The sequence below is a fragment of the Hippocampus comes genome, unplaced genomic scaffold (assembly GCF_001891065.2).
Source record: "Hippocampus comes isolate QL1 unplaced genomic scaffold, H_comes_QL1_v1.1 scaffold2, whole genome shotgun sequence".
NCBI lineage: Eukaryota > Metazoa > Chordata > Actinopteri > Syngnathiformes > Syngnathidae > Hippocampus > Hippocampus comes.
The window spans coordinates 2,640,346-2,650,836 of NW_017805139.1; the positions used below are offsets into that span (position 1 = coordinate 2,640,346).

General features: G+C 41.6%; 1 protein-coding gene across 3 annotated transcripts in view; it reads right to left on the reverse strand.

Annotated features, from left to right (window-relative positions):
- The window catches only part of wdhd1 (WD repeat and HMG-box DNA binding protein 1), a 21,032-nt gene continuing 10,541 nt past the window's right edge, over window positions 1-10,491 (reverse strand). For 2 of the 3 annotated variants that reach the window (XM_019867567.1, XM_019867568.1), the window contains exons 15-26: window positions 10,146-10,283; window positions 8,947-9,103; window positions 8,207-8,321; window positions 7,707-7,838; window positions 7,407-7,624; window positions 7,135-7,274; window positions 6,991-7,047; window positions 6,519-6,550; window positions 6,171-6,335; window positions 5,642-5,784; window positions 5,306-5,441; window positions 1-687 (exon numbers count right to left, since the gene is read on the reverse strand). In XM_019867567.1, the coding sequence (XP_019723126.1) occupies window positions 499-687; window positions 5,306-5,441; window positions 5,642-5,784; window positions 6,171-6,335; window positions 6,519-6,550; window positions 6,991-7,047; window positions 7,135-7,274; window positions 7,407-7,624; window positions 7,707-7,838; window positions 8,207-8,321; window positions 8,947-9,103; window positions 10,146-10,283 (1,622 nt within the window). In that variant the 3' untranslated portion in view covers window positions 1-498. Of the gene's footprint in view, window positions 688-5,305; window positions 5,442-5,641; window positions 5,785-6,170; window positions 6,336-6,518; window positions 6,551-6,981; window positions 7,048-7,134; window positions 7,275-7,406; window positions 7,625-7,706; window positions 7,839-8,206; window positions 8,322-8,946; window positions 9,104-10,145; window positions 10,284-10,491 lie in introns of those variants that run through there. The other variant, XM_019867569.1, reaches the window with a different exon arrangement.

Consider the following 10,491-nt stretch of genomic DNA (forward strand, 5'->3'; position numbering starts at 1 on the left):
AAGGTTAGAAAACATCAAGGCTTTTATTAGAAGTACTTTTAAATATTTGAGAATCACAAATGTTTTCAACTGTGCTCATCAAAAATATATTACTGTGTAACTTGGCATTCTGCCGACAGCGCTAAAATTACTGTGTGAAGTATTTATGCAGATGAGAGATGCCAAAGAAGAGAGCAAGGAGTTTACCATTACATAATCTTTTAATGGAGACACACCCGACATACAGCATACAGTACATTCTGTAATGAAGTTGAAGGTGTTTTTAGATAGGACAAAGAATTCAGCAGATATTTTTGTAACAGAATGGAAAATTTCCAACTGTTATCAATAGGTTTATTAAAACAACTTGAATGGCACTAAAAAGGAATCGTAAATGCGATCTAATGAATGTTTACTCGAGCCTGAAGAGAAAGAGGACATCAACACTGAATTTGTTGAACACAACCAACACTAAATATAAAAAAGTTTCACATCAAAATAAGACCTGCCTATCAAATTTCAGTCCTTATGAAAGGCAAATGCTGAAAGCTTTGACGACGGATCCATCGCTTTCTTCTTCTTGGCATCGTTTTCGTTAGCTTCGAGCTGGCCGATTTCATTTTCTATACCGCCGCCTGCTTCAGTTCGTTTTCTTTTCTTCAGGTCCTTCACATCGCCAGTCAGGCCTTTAGCTCGCTCAGTCCATGCCTGAATGAAAGAGGGCATATGTGTGTTATAATTACAAGAGCACACCAAAAGGGGAAGTGTTCATCTGTTTGGCTGCAGGCTCAATGTCAATGAGTGAACCCACGTAGCAACAGTTAGGCATGGCGGTTGGAAATTGCATCCTGTCATGTATAATCACAATTGACAGGTTACGTCTCTTTCGACCCACTGGCTCTCGTCGTCGTCTTGCTCACACCGCTCCTCCTTTCTTTTTGAGCAGAGACAAAAGGAAGCGCTTTCCTGACGGTAATGCAGCCCAGGATGAATCATCAGGCCTGATGACAGGACCAACACACCACGCACACTTCACTTGCAGATGTCGCCATGATATTCAAAGCAGCAGACAGGACGTGAAGCGACCATTGCTCACTTTTGAATTTCAAAGAGATTCACCATTCAAAAAGATATTTTTAACTGTGAGTGAGCATTTACTACATTTCACATGAATGTTTCCAACACTTTACAAGTGGCCGTTTCAGGTGTTTGCATGCTGGCTACAGCTGGAGCAAAAAAAAAAAAAAAAGCATTACTTTTGTTTTTTACTGATAAAAATTGAAAGTAATCACCATGTTGTTAGCTAAGATTTACTGAAATAATTTAGAAATCCAGCAATGAAAGAGAATATAATTGAACATTTGCTTGTTTCATCTATTTAGTAAAAGCCGCTACAATATGACTTAAACTGCCCCTACAGGTAGGAAAAGTAACTCCCCATAAAATGTCAGAACTTGATAACACGGAGTATAATACTATGCAATACGAAAAAAAAAAAAAAACTTTGGCTATGTAACAGATGGGAAGGAAAAACTAAACTGTCAAATTGATGGAAATCTGTATGATCAGTGATTGAATTTTGTTTTCTTATGTAACTCTCATAACGTGCCCCCAATATGCTTTATAATGACTGATTAGAGAGTTAAATGCATCTAGGCTTGGAGGCATGCTTCCTGTTTTATAAAACCAGATGACAGAATCACACAACACCATCAGCAAGGGGACCTAAAAAACAGTGGTTGACAGAAAAGACAATGTTAACTAACAATAGTCGTCCATGCCAACGTATAAAAAAAATAAATAAATAACAGTCTCTTGGCTGATTTTGCTACATGGTAGGTTTTCCTTTTGCAAAAATATTAAAGCGTGTAATCTTGGACCTTGTAAAGTGAAGAAAAAAAAGTTGTTAAATTTTAAACGGCACAGTGAAGAGAGTTTAAAAACAAATTGGAATGAATTAAAAAAATGGCCAAGTTAAAAAAAAAAAAATCAGGTTTCAAAACAGTGAAACGTCATGGTGGTGTTCAGATTGCCGGCATATCTGATTCCATCACATTCCTCCTCCAATCCAATTTTTAGGGCTGACAATCCATACTGTTTTTAACAAGTGTCCAAATGGGATCTGGCCCCGTTCAAAGTGGGCCTCATCAGCCTCATTCAAGATTTTATCTTGATATTTTTCAATGATAAAGCAACAGGGGAGTTTTTGTCTTTTGATTTTAGTAAATAAAAATAATTTTAAAAATGTTGCATAACAAATTAAACTAAGCTAATATGTTGTATTTGGCATATTTGCTAATTGGGATTATTTTATCGCTTTTTGATCTTTAAAGGTTTAAATGAATAAAAAATATTTTTCGCCCAATACCAGATAAGTTGAAAACCACGTGATCGGACCCAATCGGAGACATCCCAAGCTATTTCTATTACAGGATTTTTACTGCTTTCAAAATTGCACAGCGGCCGCCTCCAGCTAACCTTGCACGGCCCCCAGCCAGACTGTGTCAAGCTCCAGCTGCGCTGATTGAGCGATTGATGTCCGTTGGCGGCAGCGATGTGTTTTAACTGCAGTTGCAGCGTTGCGCCACTATGAAGGTGCTATATCAACAGTTGTGCACAGGAAAGACGTGAAGCAACTACCGAAGAAGAAAAAGATCAAATTGTGTCCCCCCAGTAGTTGGTGCGATTGAAATCCTAATTTTCCTTTAGCATATTTCACAAACAGGTAAATATTGCCTGTTTTTTTTTTTTTGCATCCAAGCATGTCATGTTTATGAAAAGAAAAGTTTACTTCGTGTCAAAGTAACTTCTGATTTTTAGCATTGCAGATATGGCAGAGAAAATCAGCGAGAAGGAAAGCCGAGTGCAGGTGAAACAGAGCAGAGAAATTAACGCAACCCATTTTGAAATTAGGGGCATAACAACGCAAAGTCAACGTGTACGTGATTGAAACATAATTTTTTATTCCTCTTTCCATATCGTCTTAAAAACACACGAGCCACAGGCTTTGACAAGCAGACTGGTCCCAAGTCAATCGCGAGGGGTGTCGAGGAGAAAAAAAAAAAAAAACAACCATTGGTGTGTCTTTGTGCATGTTAGTAATATATTTTTTGTGTTAATGTACAATGCACCCTAATTATTCTAACAGTCTCATTTTCACATAAAGTATTTTAAAACTAAAATAAAATAAAGCAGGTCAATCTTTAACCTACGGAGGCGCGTGACCTGCGTGCGTCACCGGAAGTTGTTAACGCTCAGCAGTCTGCAATTGCAGCTTGTGATCAGAGCTGTTGCGCTCTCTCTTTTATCATTATTCTCATTCAGAGCTTGTTTCGTGTACAATTCACCGAGGGCACGGGCAAAGAATAGGAATCTAGAGGGCCGAGGGAAGCACTTTAAAACAGTACGCGTGAGCTACGATAGCTAACAGGCTGCAAAAGTGCGTCGCATGCCTCCGTGTCAGGCTGTTGCTCATCATGGCATGCGTTTGTATATGCGTGCGCGGTAACGAGACGATCGCGGGAGGTTGGTTGATCAAAAAGTCGATCTTCGGTCCAAAATGTTTGAGCAGCCCTGGGCTAGACGAATTCACCTGGCTCAGTCATACTGTGGGAGGCATGCATTGTTAATTATGCCAAAAGCGCTGCGCCCCAACACAGCAGCCAATTCCTGCCTCCCTTGTGGGACAGCCAACTGCAGGCTAGACGCATTAAAAAGACATGAGGTGACGGCCATTCACAAAGCAGAAGAAGTGTATTACAGATGTTAGTACCGAAGAACATTCAACTAATAAGTTAACAAAAACTAAAATAAGATAGTTTAAATAGATCGTTTAAGATTTTTTTTGTTTGTTTTTAATAGACGAAACGGCAGCGTGTTATTGCAGCACTGGTGGACATTGCGCTTGAAGGCTGCTTCAAAATCCATGACTGTCTCAAACAAAAGTGGCCCCCCAACACAAGCTACGAGTCCATCATTCTCCCATGCAAGTTTTTAAAAAATACATGCACGTCATGGTACATGGTCAGAATGGTATCACCTCTGCCTTAATTTGAGCCAGGAAAAAGCCTGGATTATATTCTATAAATATTATTAAAGACTCGCGGGGAAAGTTTAGAAATGTTTTAAGAGGATGAAACAATCATCAATCAAATGATAGGAGAATAAATTACCAAATGAAACACACGTGATGTTGTATGAGAAAAGGGCAACATGTTAGTGGCCCAACAATGAGTGGAAATAGAAAATGCAAACGTGCTTTTCAACTAAAATGAAGAAGAAAAAAGTGAACGGCAGCTGCGTCAACACAAAACAGAGTAGTAGTCTAAAAATCTGCCTAAAAACAGAAAATCAGCCAATCCGTCAATCACCTCACTGGCTCCCAGTGTAATCATGAGATCAATGATTTGTGCCCTCACTGCGCACACAACAGGTTTCCCGGGCAACAAGCATGCCTCCCCCATCACTTCACGTCCACGTCCTCCCTCTTTTGTATGGAGCATCAGCCAGCTGCCGGCTAAGAAGCTTGATGAATGGAAGGTCACGACCAGGTTACTGCCCTCAACACTCAGAATGGCATCTCTCAATACTGGCAAAATATGGTGGTACACTTCTGCCTTTGTTTAAAAAAATGATTAATCTGGATGAATTTGCATCAGAAAATATGGAAGGGGGAGCGGAGTGTGGGTATGGGGGATAGGCCCTAATATAAAATTGTCATGTGCATTTTAAAAGAATTTGCAATGTTTTTCACAAAGATTATTATTACCGGTACATGGTGCCAATGCAATCTGTTGATTTTTTTTTAAGTTATTTTTAGGTGCTCGTACATCGTCATCATCTATCCATCATCAACCATTTTCTGAACCGCTTACCCCAACATGCGTTGCAGCCATGATGGAGCCCATCCAAGCTGCCATAAACACAACATATTCACAATCACAGGAGAAACACATGAAGAAAGCGAGGTCATACTGAACTTTTTTTTTTTTTTTTTTTTTTTAAAGGATGGGATGAGTTCTCCAATGCTTGGAAGTCGTTTCAATTCAGACTTTTCATACAGTTGTTCTTCAGTGAAGAAAATAACTATATAGCCTTAATCAACCACTTAACAAAGCAGTTTTTGAACTCGTGCCCTAAAAATATCAACTGTGCGCAAATCAATAGGACGCTGCTGGGAAGGTGGAGAATGGGGCTGTTTAAGCAACATTTGATGGGTGCAGAGACCCCCGATTTTGCCATTTTTGAGATTCACCAAAGATTCCATACTGATCAAATGGGTTGAATTTCACCCACTAAATGGGATACTTAGTGTAGTAGTTCATACCAGTCGCTCGTCCGCTGAAAGATTCCTGAAGAGTCCCATTGCCTCCTTGATGATGTCCGTCTCCTCCAGGTCAGGGTGGTCTGCTGTGATGTTCTTCCTGTTCTCTTCCAACCACAACTGGAAGCCTGTTTTTGGTCTGATGGTCAGCAAAAGCCGCAAGTGAGAACAAGATCTTCTCCCTCAAGCACTCTGAATAATAACTGTAAATACACACTACAAGACGCCGATTGTCATCACAAAGTTCAACTGGCAAAATCCTCTTCTGCATGTCCCGTGCGATTTCTTCCGCGAAAACATACTGCATGTACTGTAGGTTTGGAAACGCATATCTTTTACCTCACAGTTTCAGCATTGTCAGCTGGGGAGGGAGCAGTTGGGGCATCTGCTTTCTTCTGTTGGTCATCTCTGGCCTCCAAGATCTCCTGAGTCTTCTTCACGACTGCTTTTGCACCGGTTATCTCCAAGAGAGTGGACTGAGCCTGCATGGAAAAGTCATAAGGAAGATACCGTTGTGACAGTGCTCAATTATTTCTATTGTTCTGTATTAGGTAACGGTTATATCATGATGCAAAGCATGCCAGCTCAGGCTGTGAAAATGTGCGGCTGTACTGTATTAGCGGCCTGGGCTTTTCGTGAATGCAATTCTCAACCGGTGAGACAGTGGCGGCACATGTTCGAAGCTCAGGTGTGGCTGGACAGCGCAGGATCATCACCATGACAATTATGTCCATATGTATATATGAGGATTTGAAGAAAATATTTGTGTCACACTAGGGCTGGATGAAATATTATAATATTAATAATAAAAATTAGATCGATATTTCTAAATGGGTATAAGCAGGCGAGAAATTCAGCATAACCCCACCTTTCCCTTTGCTCGAGGGGGGAGTGGTTTGAGGACCGGGCTTCTGTTTGACTTCCCTGCAGATGCACTTAGTGGAGCCAACTTCCTGCTGGGTGTCATGTGGTCCAGGATGTTTTTCACCCGAGGGTGACAAGAGACAGGAGAGGACTTCCCCGAACCAAGAACCTGCATGCATCCCATCCAAAACTTTAGTTGCAGTCTTTAGGCTCATTAAAATACATAACCATTTATCCAACCATCCATTTTCGGATCCGCTTGTCCTCACAAAGGTCGAGGACGTGCTGGAGTCTAGCCCAGCTGCCTTCGGGCGGAGAAAAAAAAAAACCAACAAAAAAAAACAGAACTCACCTTGAAAGGGTTTGGGCGTCCAACTTTGCTCGCTGCAAAAAAATAAAATAAATAAAATTTAGAGACCTATGGTAAATTATTCAATATGCAATTACAGTCAATTCTGAATCGCATTATCTTGGCAGTATTTATCAACGTTTCAGACACATTGTTGTTACATCAAATTATAGCAGAATTCTGATCATGGTGTATTTTGTGATTTACATCAAGAGATTGGATTCTGTATGTACAGTGCAGGCTCCTCACTGGCCCTGTTCCGCATTTGCTATTTAATGGAAGAGAATAGAGAGGTAGCTCTGATAGTTTCCACCATGGAAAATTTGGGAGACGACCGCAAGTGCAAAAGAAGTGTGAAGTGATGGCATCGAAAGTATTATTGGAGGACAAAGAAACGCACTGGCGAAGACTTTCTTGTATTAAACAATGACCTAATGCGTGATAAGGCAGTCGATTGACGGAATACCTTACTCACAGAGTGGGGTTGCTTGCTCTAAAGATGATCCTGGAACTTTGGCAAACGGGTTTAGACCTTCAGGATGAGACACAAGCCATGAGTATGGAAATAATTGGCAGCCCTAAAAAGAACATGTGTAATATGAGTTCAGGGCAGACTGACGCTTTGGGGCTTCGACTCCATCTTCAGATTCTATTTCCCGTTCGCCCTCTTCCTCCTCAAGCTCTTGGCTCCGTTCATCCTCCAGTGTCTGTCTGCGGTGATGCTTTTCTCTGACGTCAGTCTGGTCATAACTGCTCCTACTGTATAAGATTGTGAATTAAGTCAGCCAAGTTTTACACAGATGTCCACATAGATAAGACTGTAGGATAGTGATTGTAGCAGTCTAAAGTCATCTCTCACAAGACAGATCTCATTGGTTGTTTTGGCATTACCCAGATGAAGTCTGCCTGATGTCAGAGTATTCCGTCACATCCTCTTGTTCTTCCTCCTGAATCTGGCTGGCTTTTTCCAGGGCAATCTCACTGAGCCGTTGTGCGAGCGCCATGCGTCTGGACTTAGAGGCGTATCGAATGGCCAACGTCACCACGTTTTGAGTCATTAGCTCCGCCAACTCAACGCAGCGGAACTCTCTCTCCAGCTTGCATGACAACTAGAGGAATCAAAATTAAAAGAATCGGCCAGTGAGACAACCAGAGCACAAAATAAGGCACATTCAAAGTTTTTATACTGACCGCAAACATCTTCATCAACAGCTCCTGCTGCTCTTTCTGTGACTGACTCTGCCCAACCTCATCGACTTCATAGCCGCTAGAGGACAGGAAGCTGTAGTGGTTGTGGAAGAGCACTGAACGCCAGAACTGTTCCTGGAGGATCACCAATTAAATAAGGTAAACGGGCACATCAAATCCAAATGCTATCATGTATTTGCGCTTCCTGTGAATCAGAATTGCTGATCAGATAAGGAAACTGAGTTTTTGTCCATTTCCAATATGCATCATCAATATCAAACAGACAGACACAGAGAAGTAAATGAAAGACTTGATCTCAGGCACCTGGAATTAATGAAAAGCAAGATGATATGTCTGACAAGATACAGTTTCACATTCCACACTTTTGCAAGGGTCCTTTATCAGGACATCTCGTTTGAAATTTACAGAAGTTGCGATTTCTGTCAAAGAGATGCAGATTAAAGGGACAAAATGTGGGCGTGAGATCATGTTGGTATGTTTACCTCCATCTGTCCTTTTTCGGTGGTGGTCTGACATAGAGGCAACTTGAAAGGCAGGATGGCCACAGCGGGTCTGGGCAGCGTGGGAGGGTATCTTGAGCCTTTACATGGTATGCACCTTAAAAACACATCAGATTTGGATTTATTGCATTGTACTAATATTGTTTGTAGACATGGGTCCTTTTTTTTTTTTCCTTCCCGGTGTGCCCTCTATTGTAGTAAATGCAGAAGTGAATATACATTTGCAAATCAGCAAAAAAAATCTGATCAGACGCTGAATTCATTACTGTTAGGTCTTACTCAAACAGAAAGCAAGGATGCTATCCTGACAAGTCTTGCAAATCATTGTCAAAGTTGCTTTGAAGCAATAATACAATTCAGGTGATTTCCATTGTGTGATTGTTCATGACAATAATTGAACCAACTTTTTCTCAACTTTCTGCTTAAAGACACTGTTTGCTTCCTTTGGTGTGGGTTTGTTGGTGTGCAACTTTCTGCCTAAATCTTTTTTTTTCCTATTGTACACAAGGTTGCACGCTAAGAAAATGGAACGCTGAATCTCATATGTCACCAGATCAAGTGTTATGCATTCGTAGGATCACATTAAGTTACATTTACCACGGCTTGAGTAAAAGACCATAGATCGCTGCCATTTAATCTTTCCAACCGACAAGACATTTTTCAACAATGCATACCCATAATATTTGTATCCAGGGAGATGATTTAGCGAGTGATTGACTCACCTGAGTTGCTGAGGGTTCTCATGCACCCCAACTACCCAGTAGTGGTCGGATTTGCTTTTACACGTGTCTCTTGTGTTGCAAACTGGAGTCCAAGTGAAGCCCAGGGAGCGGTTCAGCATTCGTACCACGCCCTCAGAATCCACATAACACGGTGTACCTGAAAATCACACCCAGAGGCACATCTTTAAAATCTTGAAATGGAAAAGATAAAGACATACTTTTGCTCATTTGTTATCTCTATCCACACCATGATGGGATTTGTCACTGTTTTCACAATGGACACTTTGCTATGGATGTGAATACCCATCCATCTAGCCATTCTCTACCGCTTATCCGGGGCTGCATCGTGGAGGCAACAGCTTTAGCAGGGAAGCTCAGACTTCCCAGGGGATCCCAAGGCGTTTCGAAGCCAGCTGTGAGACATCGTCTCTCCAGCGCGTCCTGCGTCGTCCCCGGGGCCTCCTGCCGGTGGGACATGCCCGGAACACCTCACCAGGGAGGTGTTCAGTAGGCATCCTAATGAGATGCCTCTCCTCCACATCGAGAGGAGCCAGCTCGGTCATCCGGGAGGATGTCCAAGCTTCTCACCTTATCTCTAAGGGAGAGCCAGGAAACCCTACGGAGGAAACTCATTTCGGCCGCTTGTATCCAGGATCTCATTCTTTCGGTCATGATGCATAGCTCTTGACCATGGGTGAGGGTAGGAACATAAATTGACAGGTTCGAATTTTGGCTCAGCTTCTTCATCACCACGACAACCCGATACAAAGTCCGCATCACAGCCGACGATGCACCGATCCGCCTGTCAATCTCCTGCTCCATGTCCCTTCACACATGAACAAGACCTAGAGATACTTAAACTCCTCCACTTGGAGTAAGATCCCATCCCCGACCCAGAGAGGGCACTTCACCCTTTTCCGACTGAGGACTATTGTTTCAAATTTGGAGTTGCTAATTTTCATTCCAATCGCTTCACTACTCGGCTATGAACTGCTCCTATGAGAGTTGGAGATGAGGCCAACAGCACCACATCATCCTGACTGTTTAATAGGTACCTTTTTGTTTACTTTGTTTTTTTTTTTACTTCCCTTTACTTCATGCCAAAATTTCTATTATCTGTTTATTTGTTCAATAAACAAACAAAAAAACAAACAAACCTTTAAAAACTTAAAATAATCATAATAAAATGTCATAATTACCCTCAGCGGTAAATCCGAGCCAGCAAAGGTAGGATTTCTGAGAGATGGGCAGAGGTTCACCATTGATGATTTGCCTCCGTTTTCGGCCAAATTGTAGGAGTTGCACGCCCAAGGCCTGCTCCCCATCGAAACCTGTCCCTGATGATTCAAATGGAGACACAGATTCAAATATGCTTCACCAAACTATGCAGGAATTTTTACAAATGCAGGAGTATGTGGATGACTTGTTCATCAGATTATACAACAGATTTGACCACAATGACATACACAAATGTCTTAAATCACATCTTATATTTGCAGTGTGGCTAGTGCAATAGTTTTAAATGAAATTCATTTTGGGGGGGGG